This window comes from Canis aureus, chromosome 34, assembly GCF_053574225.1.
Source record: "Canis aureus isolate CA01 chromosome 34, VMU_Caureus_v.1.0, whole genome shotgun sequence".
Lineage (NCBI taxonomy): Eukaryota > Metazoa > Chordata > Mammalia > Carnivora > Canidae > Canis > Canis aureus.
In genome coordinates this window covers 27,290,709-27,313,632 of record NC_135644.1, presented here as the reverse complement: position 1 = coordinate 27,313,632, position 22,924 = coordinate 27,290,709, and the positions used below count along the sequence as shown (strand labels likewise).

Genomic DNA, 22,924 nt, shown 5'->3' with positions numbered 1-22,924 from the left:
AATGTTCTCTAAAATGGAAAAGGCAATTTTCCATACTGCTATCTCTACTCAATATGGATATTCTGGAAAACTGAAAAAAAGCTGAATAAAGAAAGCTAATAGTCCCAGATCAGTGGTCTGGCCAACAAGGAACTTCCTTGTTTAGTGAGTGGGCTACTGGGCCTTTTGGCCTCAACTCAATGAGTTCACTCTAGGCAACGCCTCCACCAGTACTGGGGCACAGAGCTTAGCACTATATTTGATCAACCTGCACATTAGAGTCTATTTTACAAAATTTGGAGGATGATATATAATTTTTGGATCATTACACAACTGCATTCAACTTGCTTATTGTATAACTTGCTTATTGTATCTATGATTTACTTGATAATAAACTCCTGATCAGGAACATCCAATATAATTTTAATACTGTTCACATGGGAAATTATGACCAATTATAACCAACTCCAGTAAGCTACAATTTCCAGCAACAACTTGTGGTGATATGCAGAGATTGCTGTTGTGTTGCATGAGGAAATGAACCTGGGTAAAGAGAGGAAGAGTGTAGTTGTTCTAATCCAGTCTGGTGCATTAGGGTCATGTTAGGAGACCTGAGGTTCTGATCCTAGTTCTACTAATGTGGCCTTCGAGGCTTCTGTGCCTTCAACTGATCTGTCCAAGAAAGAATTCAATTTGATGATCGCCAGTTGTTCTAAAGTTGTAATACCCAAAGAAATGAAAACCCTGGCTGCCATGTAATATCAGCAAGAACAATATGAGTGTCTGATATATATATAAAAAAATTGTTGTCCTGGAATCATAGTTAACAAAGCAAATTGTTCAGGAAAATACTGTATCATTCTGATAAGGACTGAAGTGAATAATCTTGAGTTCATACTTTGGAGGTCCATTAAGTCATAGAAATCTAGTTTCATGTTTCCAATCCCCATGAGGTACAAAAGAAGGAAAACAAATGGGAGAGGATCACAAAGAACCTGGTCATGGAAGGAAAACAGGAGCACATGACATGGTCAATCTACTTGGGAGACAAGAAATAAACTACAAAATTTAATGATAAAAACGTAAGTTTTTAAAGCTAAGGAAGCTCCGACTTTTTTAAGGGAAGCAACTAACTAATCAGTAAAGAAACAAGTAATCAATAGTTAATAGTCAAACCACAAGGCTAAAAGAATATGCGGATAGGAAAAGAGACAAAACTATCCCAAGTTAAAATGAAAGTAGCAAAAAAAAAAAAAAATTGAAAAGTTAAAGTCCTTGAGTTCTCAGGGGTTCACTTGTCAGAAATTTTTATCATGATCCACAGCTATTCATTTATATGATCAGATATGGTAAGGAATAGATAATTCTCAATCTAGAAATAAAAGGAAACTATCCAAAGTAAGATGATCTAACTAAAAATAGATTGCCAAGTGAAGAGTTGAAAGGGGAAAAGGAGGGCAAGTGATTTTAGAAGGAAAGTTTTTTCTTAAAGGCTGATCCTAATTGGGCCTCTTTCCGAAATTGACCCCAAAACTAAGGCCTGGCTTAGATAGTATGAAGAGCTTATATTATGCAAGCATAAGACGGCAGCATCTCCTGCTCCTCTATTCATAGAAGGTACCTGGGAGTAAGAGCTGAGGCACCTGGGTGGCTCAATGGTTGTCTGCCTTTGGCTTAGGGCATGATCCCAGGGTCCTGGGATCGAGTCCCACATCTGGCCACCCGCAGGGAGCCTGCTTCTCCCTCTGCCTGTGTCTCTGCCTCTCTCTGTGTCTCTCATGAATAAATAAATAAAATCTTTTTTAAAAAGTGGAAGTATCTAGAATGTTAATTCTTGTTTTTTTTTTGTTTTGTTTTGTTTTTGTTGTTGTTTTTTACTATTCAGAAACAAGATGGACTAGGTTGTAGAAAAGGCCCTTTGCTTGACAAGACGGTTAATGTTCGATGTTAATATTCAGCATTTAAAAACTCGGGATCGACAGGAGTCAGAATTGTTGAGTTAACGGAGGGATGGACTTAGGTTAAGAAACTAGTTTTTCAAATACCGCTTCTTGGCCTTTTGGCTAAGATCAAGTGAAGAAACTAGCTTTTCAGAAAAACCAATTATCTTGGGGGTTGGCAATCAGTTTAACAGATTCAGACTCTTGGATTGATCCCAAAGGCTAGTGTCTCTTCTGGAGCAGCTGGAATCTGCTTCCTAGGTGAGGCTGGAGGCTCCCTAAGGAGGGAACGTGTAGAGCCCACCCTGCCCTTCCAACAGACTCCGCAAGAGTCTTCTCCAGAGCTGAGTCCGCAGGGAAGCTTCAGTCTTGTAGTCGGGGGGCTGCTGAAGGTGGGAAAGTGGGGCTCCGCTTAGGAGAGCACTAGATCTCAGTACCTAAGACTCTGCTTGGTGAGGCTAAAGGATGGGGGGAGACAAGGTCCTGTACTTAAGAAGTCCCCTCCACTAGTAAAACCAAGCACAACCAGGAATGAACAGGAGAGGCAGACTGGGCTAAAAGACGTGTCTGTTTAAGTACAAGGCCTCGCAGGCTCAGTCTAGAAACGTGATAGGAGAAATGCTGCTGTGACACACATAAAAGGTGCTTGACCGTCCCACAGGAAGAGGCTCCATGAGGAAGGTAAGTGGGAAGAGGTCTCTCCCCCACCAAAACCCAAAAGGGGTTCACTTGTTCTTTCCTGGTTCATAAACCATAATAAAATTGAAGCATGACGTAAAGGATGCTAGAGAAGAAGAAGAAGTGTGTTTTGCTCCCCACTGTCTCCATTTTAAAAAGGAGGCAGAGATAACTGGTAATAAAGAACTCCGTGGTGTTCAGCGGAGCACATCCTGGAGCATAGGCCGGAGATAAGAGCAGAATGTTAATTCTTATATTGGTTACTACATTAATTTTCTCCCCTTCTTGAGTCTGACAAATTATTCCTTGGGTCTGACAAATAAATTTGGGAAGGACAAATATGTCAATGAAAAAATAAAATAAATGACAATATATATTTCCACTTGCCAATTAAGAAATGATTTTGCAAATTAAAACACCCAGAAGTGATAAGGGGCTATCAGTGAAATTTCACCTTTTTTCATAGCTGGTAGAGTAACAACTGGTACAAATTTTGGGGAGTGCAATCTGAAATGTTTGTCTCAGGATTCCTAAAATGTTTATACTCTTTGTGCTTGTATTTCCTCTTTATGAAATAATCAAGAAAACAAAATTTTATTTTAATTTTCCATTGCAGTTTATTATTCACAAAAGTAAAAACTGAAAATAATAAAAAATCTCCCTAAATCAAAATGTTTAAGTAAATTTTGACAAAACATATGATGGCATAATATCCTGTTTTTAATAATATTTAAATAGAATGGAAATTGCTCACTGTGAATATTAAATGAAAAGTAGAATCATAGGATGCCTGGGTGGCTCAGTCCATTAAGCATCCGCCTTCAGCTCAGGTCATGATCCCAGAGTTCTGGGATGGAGCCCCAAATTGGGCTTTCTGCTTAGCGGGAGCCTGCTTCTCCCTCTGTCCCTCACCCCACTTGTGCACTCCCTCTCTCTGTCTCTCTGTCTCTCTCTCTGCCTTTCAAATAGATAAATAAAATCTTTAAGAAAAAAAAAGTAGGATCATAGAGGATATGATCTCAATTTACATATATATGGACAGGAATAAAAACTAGAAGGAAAATATATCTAAATATTAATAGTGGCTTCCTCTGAGCTAAAAACTAAAGGTGATTTTTACATTTTTCAACACTTTTCTCTAATTTCCTATAATGAACACATATTAATACTATGACACTAAGATCATATTTTGTTAAAATCATGTCTTACTCTGTTGAAGTATTTCATTCATGGAGATTTATTTTGGAAATCACAGGGATACCATCAGTCAGCAATTGTGCACAGCCTTTAAAATCACACTGCTGGTGGAGTCTGGTGAACATCCACATGCCCACTGCCATGTTACTCCATAGCTTATAGCAACTCTATTTTCTAGGCCAAAAATTGGAATTTGTGGTCTGAAAATAGGGTAGCATATTTGAAAGCTGGTTGTCCCTGAAAATTCAGATAGATGATTATTACAGAATGACTGCCACTCAACACTGGAAACATCCCTGATCCTGAAATGTAAACCAACAGACTTGCTAGCCTGATGATCTTTCCATAATTTTACCCCTCATCTTTAAATCTGTCTTGGTAGAGGATTAAGACAGGTATCGTGACTTCCCTTACTGTGTGGAAGACAATCAAGAAAATGCTGACTGCCCACTGTGTACATGACATTGTACTGAACAAGGGGTACCTCTAATCTAACTCAGCAAAATGAGGTTTGTTAATGCAGTAATGAGCCTGTGTATGGACTGCTGACGCAAGCAAAATTCTCCATAAGCAAGCTTAATGCTACAGGAAACCAACAAAAACAGCCCAAGCAGCCCATAAGTGCTCCCTTGTAGGTGATAAATGACCTTTCAAGTCGAACCAAATGCTTTCACCTAAGGAGAGCAGGGGAGTAATGCTGCATTTACAATAGGCTTTATCTACATGTGGAAAATGTCCCTCACTTGAAATTTTCTTTGCCCAGAGAAGAAATCACTACTCCAGTCTAATAAATTAAACATAGTCTGATCTAGCCTAATTTGATTTCACTTCAATCTATGCCATTTGACAGGCTGAGGATGATACAAAAAACATTTTAACAGAAATCCCTTATTTACATAGAAGTTACATAGCAAAAGCAAATCAATTCTGTGTCATTTTAAAATATCTTTTGTTTGTACAACCAACCCTATCAGTGCATATGGTAAAAAATATATATATATAGGAAAAATTAAAATAGAAAGCATTTATCTAGTGACCCACTTCTTTCCCCTGTCTCACTTCACAAAGGCAATTTTAACCGTTTTCGTTGTTCTCTAGGACGTTTCCATATATGGGACATTAACTCTAAAACTACACTGCTGTTCTTAATTAACCAATTTGAAACGGTACTGGCTGACTTCTTGATTGATATAAGACTTCTTAGTTCTCATACATGCTCTCCAATCTGGGGAGGAGGATCAGGTTTATTAAGATTGAATTTACATGTAGTAACATTCATCCTTTTTAGTGTACAGTTTTATGGGTTTTGACGACTGCAGTTCAATCGCCCCTCCTCCCAGATTTTCTCAGACTCTTTTAGACAACTCCTGCCACTCCAGCCCCTGGCACTTTCTGTCCCTGAGGTTTGTCTTCCCCAGAATGTCAAATGAATGCAGCCTTTTGATTCTGGCTTCTTTCATTTACTTCTTAAGGCTTTCATTCAGGTTCTTGCATACATCAGTAGTTCACTGAATGGACATACAACAGTTTGTTTATCCATTCGCAAGTTAAAAGCCATGTGGGCTTTTTTCCTCAGTTTTTTCTGATTTAAGAATAAGCTTGTAATAAACATTAATATACAGCTCTGTGTGGGGAATAATTTTCATTTCTCTTTGCTAAATCTAGAATTGAAATGACTATATTTTATATAAAATGTATGTTTAACTTTATATAAAATTACCGGTGTTTTTTCACTTTATATTCACCAGTAATGGATAAGAGTTCTAGCTACTTAGGATTCCTACCAATACTTGATATTGTCATCTTTGGTTTCTTGAGCTCTTTTTTTGGTTGTTGTTTGTTTTAGCCAATCAAATAGACGTGCAGGGGCATACCGCTGTAGTTTAATAAGGACTTCTTCAATGACTAATGATACTCGGCAATTTTGGTGTGCTTATGTACATTCATATGTCTTCTTTATACCTGTTCAATTCTTTGCCCACTTCTTATTGGGTATTTTCTTACTATTAAGTTTTGGGAACTCTTTATATGTTCTAAGTGTTTTATTAAATATGTGTCATGTAAATACTAACTCCCAGGCCATGGCTTGTCTTTTCATTCTCTTAACAGTATCTCTCAAAACAAAATAAGTTCTCAATTTTGATGAAGTCCAATTTTTCAATATTTTCTTTTATGAATTATGCTTTTGGTGGTCACATTTAAGAAATATTGCTTAAACCAAGATCAAAAGATTTTCTTCTACTTTTCTTTTAAAATTTTTTATAGTTTTAGATTTTATTTTTAGGTTGATGGTCCATTTTAATATTTGTACACATGTAAAGCATATTTTGAGGTATTCTTTCTTTCTTTTGAATATGAATATCTAATTATTCCATAATAATTTGTTGAAAAGACCATAGCATTGTCTGTACCTTAGTAAAAAAAAAAATCAATTGGCTACATACATATGGGTCTACTTCTGGTCCCTCTATTCTATTCCATTAATCAATGTGCCTCTCCTTTTGCCAATAACACAGTCTTAATTACTGTAGATTTATAAGACTTCAAATAAGTTACTGTAAATATGACAACTTTGATCTTTGTCAAAACTGATTTGGTTATTTTAGTTCCTTTATCTTTCCTCATAAATTGTAAAAACAGCTTGGTGACTTCTGCAAAAATCCCCACTGGAATTTTAATTGGGACGTTGATTGGGATTACACTGAGTCTATAAGCCAAATAGAGGGATAACTGTTATATTAACATTTTGACCTTGATTCTGTGAATGTAGTATAACATTCCATTTATCCAGATCTTCTCTAAATTCATTCAATTGTGTTTTATAGCTTTCAACAGACTTTCCATATTCTTGTTAGATTTTCACTTAAGTATTTCATGGTTTTTTAGGTGCTATTGTAAATGGCTTTCCAATTTCTAATTTTTCATTGCTAGTATATATAAAAATACAATTGATTTTGGTGTATTAATGTGTGTCTTGAAACCTTGAACTAGAATTTATCAGTTCTAATTCCTTTTTTTGGAGATTTTTTGGCATTTTCTCTATATAAAACCAAATCATCTGTGAATAGAGAAAATTTTACTTATTCCTATCCAATCCGTATGCCGTTTATATATTTCTTTTTTTAAGATTTTGTTTATATTTATTCATGAGAGACACAGAGAGAGAGGCAGAGACATAGGCAGAGGGAGAAGCAGGTTCTTTGTGGGGAGCCCGATGTGGGACTTGATCCCCAGACTTGGGATCACGCCCTGAGCCAAAGGTAGACGTTCATCTACTGAGCCATCCATGTGTCCCTATTACTCTTATCTTAATGCATTGGCTGGGACTTTCAATGTAGTAATGATTAGAATTGGTAAGAGCAGACATCTTTGCTTGTTTTCACTTGTAGTGAGAAACATCTAGTCTTTGATTTTGTTTATTATCTACCATTTTTCTGGTTGCTTTCTATTTGTTCTGACTGTGTTTGGTACACCTTTGCCATTTTGTCATATTTTTGGATTAAAATTTTTTATTTCATTTTATGTACTTTATTATATTATTTATGCATTAATATTTTAATTTAGATTTCAGTATTTTAGGGGTAGTTCTTGGTTGTACAATGTGCATCTTTAATCACAGTATAACTTGAAATAATACTATAATACTTCACATAAAATACAAAAAACTAAACAATTGTATATTCTCAATTTCTCCTCCCCATCCTTGTGCTAAGGCTGTCGTATATTTTGTCTACATTTTATCTATACATATGCTATACACTCAAAGAGCATTGCTATTTTTGCTTTAGAAAGTCAATGATATTTTAGAGTGATTAAAGTCAAGGAAAATATATCTTTTATTTATCTTCATTTATTTCCAGAGATATTTTTTTTTGTGCATTCAAATCTCATTCAAATCTATGATACTTTCTGAGAAAGTTCCTTTAACATTTCTTGCTGTACAGGGGAGTAGTGAATTCTCAGTTTTTATTTATTGGAAATGTCTTCATTTCACCTTTATTTTAAAAGATACTCTATGTCATGAATAAAAAATAAATACAATCTTAAAAAAATAAAATAAAATAAAATAAATAAAAGATAAATTCAGGGGTGCATAGGTGGCTCAATTGGTTAAGCGTCTGCCCTCAGCTCAGATCATAATCTCAGGGTCTTGGTATAGAGCTGCATATCAGGCTCCCTGCTCAGCGAGGAGTCTGCTTCTCCCTCCTCTTCTGCTCCTCCCCTGCTTGTGCACGCATGCCCTCTCTCTTTAATAAAAAACTAAATCTCTAAAAAATAAAAGATAACTTCATGTGGTATGGAAAAATTGGTTGCTTTATACTTGCTGCACTTTAAAGTTGTCACTTCATCGTTTTCTTGTTTGCACAGTTCTGATGAGAAGTCTGCTGTAATTCTTAACTTTGTTCCTCTGTAATAGATCTATTTTATTCGGGCTGCCTTCAAGATTTACTTTTATCTTTGAATTTCATCAATTCACATATGATGTGTTTAACAGTGTAAGTTTTGGGAAAAGAGATACTTATCCTGCTTGAGCTTCTCTGAGCCTCTGTGATTGGTAATTTGATATATTTCATTGTAATTGGAAAATTATTAACCAATATCTCTTCAAATTTCTATCCCATTCTGTCCCTTTTCCATCTAGGATTCCATCTACATATATGTTATACCACTTCATATTGTCTCAGCTCTTAGATGTCTGTTTGAGGCCTTTTCACTCTTTCCTTTTTACCTCCTGACACCTTCCACTTTAGTGTAATGACTTTATAATACTATAATTACACATTTCTAAGGTCATTTCTATTGGTCTATCTTCAATTTCATTATTCTTTTTTTGGCTGTGCTAAGTCTATGAGCATATCAAGAGTATAATTCTTCATCTCATGCTTTCACATCTAGCATTTCCATTTGAAATTTCCTTATATTCTTTTCCTGCTAAAATACCATGTATTTTCATGCATATTTTCTACTTTTTCTACTACAGGTTTTAGTCACAATTATTTTAAATTCCTACACAATAGTTCCAACATTTGCATCATACCTAAATCAAGAGTGCCCTGTTTCTTGCAAGTCAAGTTATTTCCTTGATTATTTGTGTGTCTCATTATGTTTGGTTGATGTCAATATAATTACACTACTGGAAAATGTAATCATACTATTATAAGGTCTTTACAATAAATGTAAAGGAGGTGTCCTGGGATAAAAAGGGAAGTAAAGTAGGCAAAATGAGGTGTCAAGTGTAAAGACCGATGTATGAAATAGTATAATACTGACTCAAAATGAATATTAAACTAAGAAAAAATACACACAAGCCTACAACTACTAAAAAACTAATTAAAAGAGAATGTTAGGAAATCAATAAAGGGAATGAAATGGAATACTCAAAAAAGTGACTAGCTCAAAAAAGGCAACAAATGAGAAACAGAAACAATAAAAAGAAACAAATAGCAACATGGTAGGCTTGAATCCATACCACTAATTACACTAAATGTTAATGGCCTAACCACTTGAATTAAAGGCAGATATTGCCATATAGTAAATGGGTAAAAATCAAGAACCAACTATATACTATGTACAAAAGTTGCACACCCAATGTAAAGACACAGATAGCATGCAAGTAAAAGTATGGGAAAAATAAACATGCAAATATGAAGCACAAAGAAGTTGGCATGGTTATATATAACATTACACAGAGTAGATATGAAGACAAAAGGATTACTGAGATGAAGTGGGACATTTCATAATAATTAGTCATTGCATCAGGAAGACATGACAACTGTAAATGTGTGTGTACCTAATAAGAGAGTTTCAAAATACCTGAAATAAAAACTGACAGAACTAAAGGGAGAGAAAGATAAATCTACGAGTATAGTTGGAGATTTTTAACATCCCTTTCAGTAAAAATATAGATGATGTGAACAATACTATCAACAAACTTTACCTAGTTGGCATTTACAAAGCATTACACTCAACGGTCAAAACTAATCTAAAGTGGAAAAAATAAGTACTAAAGAATGGGTAGAAACATGAGGAAACTCATTGTGGTGATGTTTATGATTAATATCTTGAAAAGATTAAGAGAATGAATTTCTCAAAACACCATGAATGCACATATAAGATTTATGAATGTTATTATATATAAAGGTTTCATCAAAAGAGAAAAATGATAGCACATACTGAACTTGTGTAATATGCATACTGAAGTATTTAGAGGCTAGGGTACTGATATTTGTAATTTATTTAGAAATACATATAAAATAATATGTATTAATGAATAGAGGAATAGATAAATGGATATATATGTGATAAAGCAAGCAAAATGGTATAATCTAGTTGGTGGATATATGGGTGGATGGTAACTAAATATCTTTCAATTCTAGGTGATGAAATTTTTTTATTATTAGTTTAAGGGATAGAATTTAGTGATTCATCAGTTGTATATAACAACCTGTGCTCATTACATCACCCAGTCACCCCATCCTTCCACCCCTCTCCCCTCCAGCAATCCTCAGTTTGTCTCCCATTGTTAAGAGTCTCTTATAGTTTGCCTCCCTCTCTATTTTCATCTTATTTCTCCTTCCCTTCCCCTATGTTCATCTGTTTTGGTTCTTAAATTCCACATATGAGTTCAATCATATGGTATTTGTCTTTCTCTGACTTAGTTCACTATCAATATCATTGCAAATGGCAAGATTTCATTATTTTTGGTGGCTGTGTAATAGTCCATTGTATATGTATATACCACACCTTCTTTATCCATTTGTCTATTGATGGACATCAGGGCTCTTTCCATTGTTTGGCTCTTGTGGACACTGTTGTTATAAGCATCGGGACACAGGTACCCATTCAAATCACTTTGTTTGTACCCTTTGGATAAATACCTGGTAGTGCAATTGCTGGGTCTTAAGGTAGTTCTATTATTTTTACCTTTTTGAGGAACCTCCATACTGTTTTTCAGAGTGGCTGCACCAGTTTTCATCCCCATCAACAATGTAAGAGGGCTCCCCTTTGTCCACATCCTTGCCAACATCTATCGTTTCCTGAGTTGTTAATTTTAACCATTCTGACTGGTGTGAGGTAGTCAGTTGATGAAAAGTTTAATAAAATTTTTGAGGAAAAATGAAAATGAAATAAATCTTTTCCAGAAAACAAAAAAGCATTAGGATTCATTGTCACAAGAACTGAAATACAAGAAATGTTCTTCAGGCTGAAGGAAAATGACACCAGATGTAAAATCACATCTACACTGAGTAATGAAGAGCAATGAACAAAAATGATATATAGGTCGGTAAATGCAAAATCCTACATTCCTCTTTTTAATTCATTTAAAGGTAATTAAATATTTAAGCCAAAATAAGAACTATTTTTTCAAGGTCTATAAGATATTTAGAAGTAAAATATATGAGATTAATAGCACAAAAGACAAGAAGAGGAAAATGGAAGAATATGATAATAAGGTTCTTAAAGTACAATAATTTAAAGATGGTTATTATAAAATCTGGAACAATCACAAAAAAGAGATGTAGCTTATAATAACTAATAATGGAAATACAGAATAGTAACCTTTTTAAATTAAGCCAAACAAAGGCAAAAATAGAAAGAAATAGAGATATAACAAGATGACAGATTTAAACACAACCATATTGATAAGTACATTAAATGTATATGGTCTAAATTCTCTATCTAAAAGACAAGTATATAAGACCTAATAAAAAAGCAGGACCTAACCAAAAGCTCGCTCTCTTCAAGAAGCCCAATTTAAACATATATTTATGTGTGTGCACACATAAGTATATACATTTATATACAATAAGAGTTTAGAATGAGAGGATAGGAAATTTATGATATGCAGGCACTCAGTAAAAGAAAGCTGGAGTAGCTATATTAAAAGAGATATATAAATATTAAGCGTAAGAAAGCTGGGATACTAATGACAGAGCAGACTTTAAAGTAAAGATTACCAGTGATAAAGAGAGATGTGTGTCATAATAATAAACACCACCAGGGGTAAAGTGGGAGATTGCCTAATGATATAAACACACATTAAGAGGACATAAAACAATCTTAATGTATATGTACTAATTTAAAAACTTTTCAAATACATGAACCAAAAATCAAAAAACTAAAAAGAGGAGTAAACAAATTCACATGGATGTGGGAGATGTCAACATCTTGTCTTTTGGTAATTGATAAATCAAGAAGACAGAAAATCAGAAAAGATATAGAAGCCTTGAATAACACTGTCAAACAACTTGACCTAAATAACATCTATATAATATTCCACCCAACAACAACATAATATATGTTATTTTCAAGAGCATGTAGTATATTCACTAGGTCAGACACATGCCTAGACACATGCTAAAACAAATAGACAAATTCAGAAAAATTAAAATCACACAGATTATGTTCTTTCCCAGTGAATTTACTTTTTTTTTTTTTACTTTTTTTACCCCCAGTGGATTTAAATTAGAAGTCAATAACAAAAAACAACCTGAAAACTCCCCAGATATTTGGAAATTAAACAACAGACATCTAAATAACCCACAAGTCCCAGAAAATCATAAAGAAAATTAGAAAATATTTTGAACTCACTGAAAGGTAAAACACAACATAGCATGATTCATGGATGCACTGAAGCATTGCCAAGAAGGAAACCTGAAGCTTTAAATGCTTATATTAGAAAAGAAGAAAGGTCTTAAATGAATGATTTAAGAAAAGACCATCAAACTATGGTCCACTGGCTGGCCTATTTGTAAATAAAGCAACACCTAGGGGCACCTGGATGGCTCAGTGGTTGAGTGTCTGCCTTCGATTCAGAGCGTGATCCTGGGGGTCCTAGGATCAAGTCTCACATCGGGCTCCTTGCAGGGAGCCTGCTTCTTCCTCTACTGATGTCTCTGCCTCTCTCTCTGCATCTCTCATGAATAAATAAATTAAAAATCTTTTTTAAAAATAAGGCAACACCTATTTGTTTATGTATTGTCTATGGTTGCTTTTATATGAAAATGGCTGAATTAAGGAGGTGCAACGGAAACTGGCCCACAAGCCTAAATTACGTATTATTTGATCCTTTAAGAAAAAGCTTGCCCACTGCTGATTTAAAGTACCAACTTAAGAAGCTAGAATAAAAAAGAATAAATCAAAGTAAGTAGAGGAAGGAAATATGAAGATTAGAGTAGAAGACAACTAAAGAAGAAAAAATAATCCTGAAAATCCAGAAAACCAAAAGCTATTTATTTGAAAGAATTCAATAATTTTTTTAAAAGATTTTATTTATTTGTTTATTCATGAGAGACACACAGAGAGAGGCAGAGACACAGGCAGAGGGAGAAGCAGGCTCCCCGCAGGGAGCCCAATATGGGACTCAATCCCGGGTCTCCAGGATCATGCCCTGGGCCGAAGGCAGATGCTCAACCACTGAGCCACCCAGGTGTCCCGAATTCAATAAAACTGATAAACTTCCAACTATATCGATCAAGGTAAAAAGAAAGAAAATTAAAATTCCCAATGCCAGGGATATAAGAGAAGACAGCACTATAAATTCTATAGATATTAAAAACATAACAGAGAAACACTAGGAAAAACTTCATGATAATGGCAATACCTAAAGCAGAGTTCAGTAAAAGCAATTCTAAAGGAGCATCTTCATCTTGATTTGGCACAATAAATCTCATTCTTTTAAAGAGGTCCATTTGTCTTAATGAAGTCAACTTTCTTCTCTGTGCAAAAAGTAATACCTTTTAATATAATATACTCAATATACAGCTAGAGAATAGCCGTAGGAAAAAAATTTAAAAGAGAGGTTCATTTAATTACACATTTATTATTCTGTAAGAAACGTTCTGTTAATCATATATTTATTCTTTATTTAGTGTTTCAAATTTACAACATATTATCTACTTCCTGGAAATAACACTACAGATTTTAATGGAATTTGAGTGAGAACAAAGTTTCACTTTGATTACTAGAGCAGGCAAATATTCACAGAGCAGATCTTTACTCTTGAAGAGCAATAATGGTGATGGAGAAAAGAAAAAAACACACTTTTAGGGGAGCAGGCCAGAAAAATGTCATCAGATAAAATTATGAGATGTGATGAGTTAATACTCTTTAATATATTTGGCTCTGTTTTAAAACAATCTGGTTCCTTAAAGCTGTGTTAATCTGGATTACCACCCTCTGAGTTAACATCTCTTGGGTAAGCACGCATTTATGAAACTAAACATTTTGCTTTAAAATGATCATTGTCCGGACCATAATGGGTTAGATTTATTTCTAATCCTGTTTTTGACCACGGAGTACTTATTTCAGTCAAGCATGGCGTTAAGCGAAAAATGTAAAAGGAACTCCATCAACACCAGATATGGCGTCTTTATCATTGTACCTTATCATGAGATAAGGATGATAAAACAAATTAGAAAAGATATGTGTCTCACTTTCAAAACTAAAGCATCCTAATCGTTTTCTTGATGTGAAAAGTTTAATGAAAAAGTAGATTGATCTAATTTGGGATCCTTAAGTCACTGGCAAATTTAAATTGTTTAAAAAAATAATAAGCCAAGCTCTTGAGTCATACTGAATGATTCACCCATGAATTCTTGAGGGGATTAATTTAAAACAGTTCCAAAGAAACAGTATCTTCACATACCTACTCTAAAAAACAGAAGAGAACAACAGAAAGGGGAAATTATTCTAAAGGAGAAAAAATAAAGAATGAGGACAGAGCAGGGCCTTATTCTCCTCGTTGGCCAGAGTAAGTGAATTCAAGAGCCACATGATAAGGCAAAGGAGCATCCCCTGAGAAACAGGGGCATTGGCATCTACGGAAATAAAGTCTTCATGCCTGTTTCACACTCCTACTCACCTCCTCCCTCCTTTTTACTTTTTAGTGGATCCTAAGAATGAGGAGTAGTGGTTTTACTGTCCTCATTCCAGGGAACCAAGAGGTTCTGGGCTTTAGGGAAGCAGCTTTCAAAGAATGGGAAAGGCATGGGGTTCATGACCACAGTCCCATCTTCTCCGGAGGCAGCACATGTGGGAAGGGCAGGACCCGCTTCCTCGTAGAAGAGAACCAACCACCTCTCTCCACCCCTTCCTCCCTGAGCAGTAGCCCCTGACATTATTGCCTGAAACTCGCCCGAGCTCCCAGGAAGGCTGGGTTAACGTGAGGCCCAAGGGAAAGAGGTCCCCACTCGGCCGTCCGGGCTTCACCTTGCAGGCAGCACACAGCGTCTCAGTTGGCGTCAGGATCCAGGATGCTGATGGACCACAGCCTCCTCCCTTTTATCCTTAGGCTGTTTAATTACTAAAACTAGTTTTGAAAAGAGGAGTACGTTAGAGATCTGCCGTGCAATTTGGGGACGAAGTACCAGGTAACCAACCTGCTTTATTTTGCCTCTCCTTTCCAGGTGTCACCCTGAGTAACCCCTCTGACACTGCAGGAGGCACGGCTGAGACAGGAGGGCATTTAGGTATCCCTTCTTCGCTTAGGAAAAGTGGAAATTCTATATCACTTATAAACATATCCCTTTACTATCCCAGTTTCTTAAACAACATAAGGATAAAACCTGAGATCTGACAATCAGCTGCGAATATTTAAAATAGAGAAGGCCAAAGCAATGAAAGATCCAGAGGTGGCTTCACAGATGGAAGTGAAAAGGAATAATACACAGACCACTCTTTGTGCTTAGAATTATCCCCCTTTTTTTTCCTGTTTAGTTCTGTTTTCCACTTATATTTAGAAATAAACTCTCTTTATTTTATTAATTCGACTCTTTACAAACACGTGAACAGATCCATCTGAGCTTGTTAATGGTCCAGGCATAGAGTTGTTCATTTATAGGTCACTGTCCTCTACAAATCCTAAATTGAAGCCAATACTAATCATTTGGTAGCAGGTCAAGACTTGCAAGTCCTTTGGGAAATGGGCAGGGCTACATTAACATCAGCTACAAGTTCTTTAGTTCCTGCTCCTAAGTCTTGACCGTCTCATAGGCACCTGCTCGAAAACCTCCGTCTGCCTCCGATGAACAGGGCCTGTGAGGCCAACCACCTCCCTGGCTCTGACTCTGTCCGTTCTCCAGTCCTGTTAACCTTCTCTTATTTACAGTAAGACATACAAGTCCTGCCAAGAAAAATACAACGAACTGCATCTTGCCTACTGCCTGGAAGCACTTCCCCTGAAAGAGAAACCGGGGGGATCCCTGGGTGGCACAGTGGTTTAGTGCCTGCCTTTGGCCCAGGGCGTGATCCTGGAGACCCGGGATCGAGTCCCGCATCGGGCTCCCTACATGGAGCCTGTGTCTCTGCCTCTCTTTCTCTCTCTCTCTTTCTCTCTCTCTCTCTATCATAAACAAATAAATAAATCTTAAAAAAAAAAACAAAACATTTTGTGTGTGTGTGAACTTTGCAACTTCCCCTGTACTTCTGCTGATCAAAGGGTCAGCCCCACAGGCAAGGGGAGCAGCTTAGCTCACCGCAGTATTTCTCTCGCGTCGGGCTGCCAGGCCAAAGCCCGGAACACCCGTGAAATCAGATGAAACAGCAACTAACTTAACCCTCGATTTTTTAGCATTAGCCTAGCCTTGCGCCCTGAACCCTGGATCCCAAACAACCGATGGCTTACTTGGTATCTCCACTTTAGGGTGCACGAGGCATTCTAAGTCCCCACAAGGAAAGAGCAGCCGCCCTGGGCTCCACCCCTCCCGGCCCGCCTGGGCCAGACCTGCTCCTGCTGTGATCCACCGGCCTCACACAGGGCTCTGCTCCTCCAATGCTCCGGGCAAAACTTTGGTATCATTCCCCCATTCCTCTCTCATACCTTACAATTATTTGTGTAGGATGATAGCCAAGCAGAGGAACTCTATTTGATACTCCTGTAAACTTGAGGCTAGATAGCAGGTTGGGGCACTATAGTTAATGAAGAAATATGCCCCCAAGGACTTCTGCACAGAGTTTCTCCCGGGCCAAAGAAGTGTCTTCCTTGGAACCAGGAGCCTCCTGTCACATGTGTGTCAACCGACCAATAAATGACCCTGCTTAAAGGAGGGCAAAGGTAGCAACATCTGCATTTATGCACTCAGCCAGCCCAGGGCTTTCACTTTCACTTCCAGCACACCTTAAACTGTGCAGTGAAAAAAATCTCCCTACCTGAAACCCCTACCCTGGTTATTAAATGAAATGATTATCTTTTTACTTCTAGAGCAACAGCATCTAGCTTTCCAGACTCTTTTTTTTTTAAAGACTTTATTTATTTGAGAGAGAGAGTGAGAAAGAGCACCAGCACAGAGGGAGAGCTGGAGAGGGAGAGGGAGAAGCAGACTGGGGGATGGGGTGTGGGAGCGCCATCCCAGCACCCCAGGATCATGACCTGAGCTGAAGGCAGCCGCTTAAGCAATAGAGCTACCCGGACACCCCCTGGACTCCTTTTTTTTTTTTTTTTTTTAAGCTTTCTGGACTCTAACTAATCCTTTCCCAACCAGAAGCCCCAGGACTTTCATGAAATTAGTAGAGAATGCACAATGTATAAATTCATAGAATATTCCAATCACAGCTTCAAACTTCAGATCTCCAGGATAGTTTGTGCCAACTCTTTAATATCCTGATAAATGTGAGATCATGTCAGGCCTCTCTTACCAAGTAACAGGGAAACTGGAAACTAGATAATTAGAGTAACTCATGATAGACTAATTTCTTAGCCAGCCCAGACCAATAAATACCTTCTCTAAGTTTCCATCAGTGATAACCCTCTAAGAGCCTCATCAAGGAGCAATGGTTTCTACCCTACTGCTAGCGCAAGACGTGCCTTAGGTGACAGAGATGCTGGGGAATAACAGCCCAGGCAAAAAAGGGTTTATTGGCTTATCGATGTCTCCAGATAATGAAATTCCTAGGCCTGGTGGTCAGCAAAGTCAAACTGGTAGGTTGGTGTTTTCTGTCACCCAGCTATCACAGAGTTAGCAGCAACTTATCCTACATTTTCAAAAATATCCATTATGATGAACCATGTAATTTATAAAAGTGACTAGATAAAAAATGATGTAGGTAACCACATGAGAAAAACAATTTTAAAAATGAAATAAAGAAACTAACTTGACTCCCTCTACCAAATAATAGATGTGTATAAAAGTTAAGATTCAAAAAAAAGTAGACAGAGAGACACGTGGGTGGCTCAGGGGTTGAGCATCTGCCTTCGGCCCAGGGCATGACCCCGGGGTCCTGGGATCGAGTCCCGCATCGGGCTCCCTGCATGGTGCCTGCTTCTCCTTCTGCCTGTGTCTTTGCCTCTCTCTCTCTCTGTGTCTCTCGTGAATAAATAAATAAAATCTTTAAACAAAACACACACACAAAACAAAAAAGTAGACAGCAATAGACATTGTTACTGTGGGACACAAAGAGGGATAAAGTTCTTAAAAGAGATTTGAAAGTGACTGCATTTGACATAGAAAAGCTTATTGTAAAAGTTCAATTTTGGTAAGTACTTCTCTTCTGTACTGACACATCATGTCCATATTGGGCATTTTTCTTAGCCTTCAAATTTTGAGGAGGAAAATCACATTTGAACGGATAATCTGTTTTTTTTCCTTTATGTACATCTCGATGTCAAAAGTTTCCATCTCTTTTAAAGACCACAGCCTGGCATGTTCTCCTGTACTGCTATGCCCAGGGCCTCGAAACTTTCTAAAGAGTCTGTCATATAATAAAACATGACTTTCAAGCTATATTTTTTTAAAAATTGAGTATTTCTTTAAATGTCTGCATCAAAGTTATTAACTCCCTAAAATAAAAAGGGTTGTACAGACAGCGTGTGGAGGCCATTTCACAGGTGCCTAGTCAAAACTGTGATATCTAGAAGGCTTTTTCATTCTCTTTTTCTGATTTTTGGAAAACCTATTAAATTCGTCAGGAGTACTCTGAGTATTCCAAGTCAGTGGAGTTTCCAGTTATTTCTTATAAAGACTCTCCCATTGTCGGTTTTCTTCCCATTGATGAATTTACTAACTCTGCGAGTATTTCACTTTGTCCCACTATCCTCTGGACAGTCTCTGAGTAACGGCTTTCCTAAAAGGCTGTGCTTTTCCAAAGATAACTAAAATGCTTGAATCCTCATATTGTATTAATTAATCAGTCCAATAATGAATTTTCATCTGAATATTGTATTTAGTGATTCTCTCACACCATCTGAAACATGAAATCTGCACATGACAGCAATCACACTATTCAAAACATTCCCCTGCACATGTCACCAAGAGGAAAACTAACCACCCTGGAGTATAGCTATTAATGTCAAACAGATTGTCATCTGGGAAAACAGAAATGCATAAAAATCAGCTTCGGACAAAGTACAGCTCTACGGGGGGGAAAAAAACACCAGGTTTTTGTGTGCAAATGTCTTCAAATGTCTGATCCAAACGTTTTAAAGAATGAGTTAGCAAGGAAGCTGCTGCCGCTCACGTATCCTGGGATAACGTTATAACGAAGACAGTCCCGGAGCTGGAGGGTTTTCATCAGGGCACCCTGGGATCTCACCGGACCTGCATGTGCCCCAGTTGCTAGTAAACATCAAAAGAGATGTTTGGTTTCTAGCTTGGGCCAAGGGCTCTATTTAGCCTATCAAGGCACAGACCTGCTAAAAACGCTGGGGCGCTTGCCGGAAGGTTTTTTCCCTGCGACTCTTCGCGAAGACCGTACCTCGAAAGCAGTGTGGCTGCAAACCGCGCAGGCTACGCTCCGGGTCCGCCCGCGCACCTGGCGCCGCTGCTGCCGACGTCCCCGCTCCCGCGGCTCAGCCCGCCCCCGCCCCCCCGCCCCCCCCGCGGCCCCGGAGCCCCCCGCGCCGCCCCCGCCCCCGCCCCCCGCCCCTCCCGGCCGCACACCTGCCCGACGTCAGCTGCCCCCCGGCCGCAGCAGCGCCCGCGTACCTGCCGACAGCGCGGCCGTGGCGAGCAGCAGCAGGGCCTGGCGGAGCGGCGCGCGCGGCTCTCGGGCCATGGCCCCGCCGCCCCCCGTCCCGGAGCCCGGCGAGCGGTCGCTGCGGCGCGGGCCGCTTTGAAGTTCCCGGCGCGGGCGGGAGGCGCGGCCGCACTAAGCCCCGCGGGCGCCCCCCCGCGCCGCCCCCATCCCGCGCGCCCGCCGCCCGCCGCCCGCCGCCCGCCCCGCGCCCGCTCCGGGGGGGCCGAGCCCGCCCCCGCCGCGCCCCGCGGGGCCCGAGAGCTGGGGACGGGCCGGGGCGGAGGGACGGCGCCGCCGAGGCTGCGGCTCGGGACAGCTGAGCGCCCGCGGCCCCGGACGGAGGGTCGCCCGCGGACGAGCCGCGCGCCCCCGCGCCCCGACCGCGAGCAGCCGGCCGAGGTCTCTACGCGGGCGGGTCGGGGCGCAGCAGGCTCAGGGCGGTCGCCGGCCCCTCCAACCCCCCGCGGCCCGACCGCCCACCTGCGCGCGCCCTGCTCCGCGGCCCGGGGCACGGGACCCGCCCGCCCCCCCCCCCCCCGGGGGACCCCGGGGCCGCGGGGACGGGGCCGGAACAGGGCGGCGTGGGCCCGGATCGCGGGAGGCCGGAGAGCGGTGTCGGCGGAGCTCGGCCGAGCCCAGTTCCCGAAGCCGCGAGTCTAGGGAGTGAGCCTCCCCCGCGGGCTGTGATGGGACGTGGAAGGGCAGCGTTACAGCTGGTAGAAAGTAGCCCAAACCCAATCCTTGCAGGCAGCCTGCACAGCGACATGGCGTGGTTGTCATCCGAACAACCCAAAAAGCCCAAAACCCAACGCTGGAGTTGTCGCCACTGTTGGGGGGTTCCTTGAAAATCGACCGTCCTACGAATTAAATGCTTCGGAGTAAAAGCTACGACCTGCTTCCTCCCACCTCAGCCCCGAAGAACGCGGGTTCTTTGTGAGGGCTGCGAGGGACCAGAGCTGAAGCCACGCAGCTCCCTCACTTCACTATCACAAGATCGCGGGGGGGGGGGGGGGGTTGGATTTGGTGACAGTCCTGGGGATCTCACCCCCACCGCCACCACCCCGGATGAATCAAAACATTCCTAAGCGTAAAAAGACTTTGTTCTAATTTTATTCTGGATCCAAGCAAACAAACAAACAAACAAATGGAGTTGTGGGACAAGACTGAGCCCTTCCACACACCCACAAAACAGATGCTTCAAAAAAAAAAAAAAAAAAAAAAGCAAGAAAATGCTAGGGCACGTTATATTTTGGCTGACTTGGCTCACTCATTATTTGATAACTGAACCCTAGTTTGTGATCTGCCGTTGGATCATGAGATTTGGAGCTGAAAGCGAAGGATTTAGTGTCTGCGCCTGCTTCTTCAAAAGTAATTGGAACTTCATCTCCCCTTTTCCCCCTGATTTCTTGGAACCATGGATCCAAGATTTAAAGGAGGAGTGAATGTGAAAGCGCTGTTAAACTATCAGGCATTGTACTAATGTACTAATATTTACTTTCAATATCTATTTTGTCTCTTGAATACAGTGAGCAACACCCCTGCCTGTTGGAAAGCTCTCATCTTGTGCAAAAAGCAAGGTTCGTACCCAAGAAGTCTAATATTGAATGACTTTAGTATTCTAAAAAAAAACTCTGCACTGCCCTCTGAGGCCAGGGGTGCACGCTCTGCTGCGGTGATCCACTGGCCACACGCTGTGGTACGGCGGCCACGTCCAGGGAGTAAGCACTTAAAATGTGTAGTCCCAACTGGCATGGCCTAGAAGTATAAAATACGTGCTGGATTTCAAAGACTTGGTACAAAATAGAATATAAAATATATCATTAGTGACTTTTATGTTGTTTATGTTGAAGTGATAATATTTTGGAAGTACTGGGATAAATATATTGCTAGAATTAATTACACCTATTTCTTGTCACTTTTTAACACGACTACTAAAATATTTTAAATTACGTATGGCTTGTGTTATATGTCCACTGAACAGTGCTGGTCTAATGAATCTTCATCAAATGGCAAGGATCGTCACCTTTGTCTTAGGCACAGTATAAAAAAAGAGTTGTTAGGAGCCTTGCCAGTGGACGGATGGCCAGGCAGTAAAGGAATCAGGATCTTTTGAATTCTTTGCACAAAGTTCTGTGACATATCCACACAAAAAAGGTTAGTATGTCAAAAGCTAAGTACTTAATTTGTAGAAGTATTTTACTTTTTTAAAGATTTTATTTATTTATTTGAGAGAGAGAGAGCACACGTGCAGGGAGAAGGTCAGAGGGAGAGGGAGAAGCAGACTCCCTGCTGAGCAAGGAGACCGATGTGGTGCTCCATGCAGTGCTTGATCCCACGATCCTGAGATCATGACCTGAGCGGAAGGCAGCTGCTTAACCAGCTGAGCCACCCAGGCGCCCCATAGAAGTATTTTAAATTTCATCTTCAAATACTACTTCTCTCTGTCCTCTTGTGCATGTTCTTCTTCCAACATCAATTCTATAGAAGCTTTGAAGTAAAGAGTTGGTCACTCTAAAGGTATTAAACCCCAAGAGCTGGCAAAGTATATTCTTAGGTAATTATAAATATTTCTGGTATATACCACCTTTGTGACAATCAAGAAAAAAACTTAATCCTCATAATGTGTCCAGTCTTTACTTAAAAGAGTATACTTTTAACACACACACACACCCCTATAGAAATTAATCCAGTTCTAATCCAGTAGATTTTGTGTGAGAACTATTATTGAGAAAATACCCTTTGAAGCATATTGAGTGATTTCCATCATTTAATATAAGAAACACAATGCACTGCTTGTTGAAGATATGATATAATATCATATAATGGAATATTACTCAGCCGTTAGAAACGAGAATACCCACCATTTGCTTCGATGTGGTTGGAACTGGAGGGTATTATGCTGAGTCAAGTAAGTCAGTCGGAGAAGGACAAACATTATATGGTCTCATCATTCATTTGGGGAATGTAAGAAATAGTGGAAGGGATTAAAGGGGAAAGGAGAGAAGATGAGTGGGAAATATCAGAGAGGGAGACAGAACATGAGAGACTCCTAACTCTGGGAAACGAACTAGGGGTGGTGGAAGGGGAGGTGGGCAGTGGGGAGGCAATGACTGGGTGATGGGCACTGAGGGGGGCACTTGACAGGATGAGCACTGAGGATGCTATATGTTGGCAAAATC

General features: G+C 39.6%; 1 protein-coding gene across 4 annotated transcripts in view; it reads right to left on the bottom strand.

The window, feature by feature from the left end:
- Window positions 1–19,812, bottom strand: part of ACVR1C (activin A receptor type 1C) — a 79,615-nt gene extending 59,803 nt beyond the window's left edge. For 2 of the 4 annotated variants that reach the window (XM_077883402.1, XM_077883405.1), the window contains exon 1: window positions 19,715–19,812. In XM_077883402.1, coding sequence (XP_077739528.1) covers window positions 19,715–19,784 — 70 coding nt within the window. In that variant the 5' untranslated portion in view covers window positions 19,785–19,812. Of the gene's footprint in view, window positions 1–19,419; window positions 19,555–19,714 lie in introns of those variants that run through there. The other 2 variants (XM_077883404.1, XM_077883403.1) reach the window with 2 other exon arrangements.
- Window positions 19,813–22,924: the final 3,112 nt, after the last annotated feature.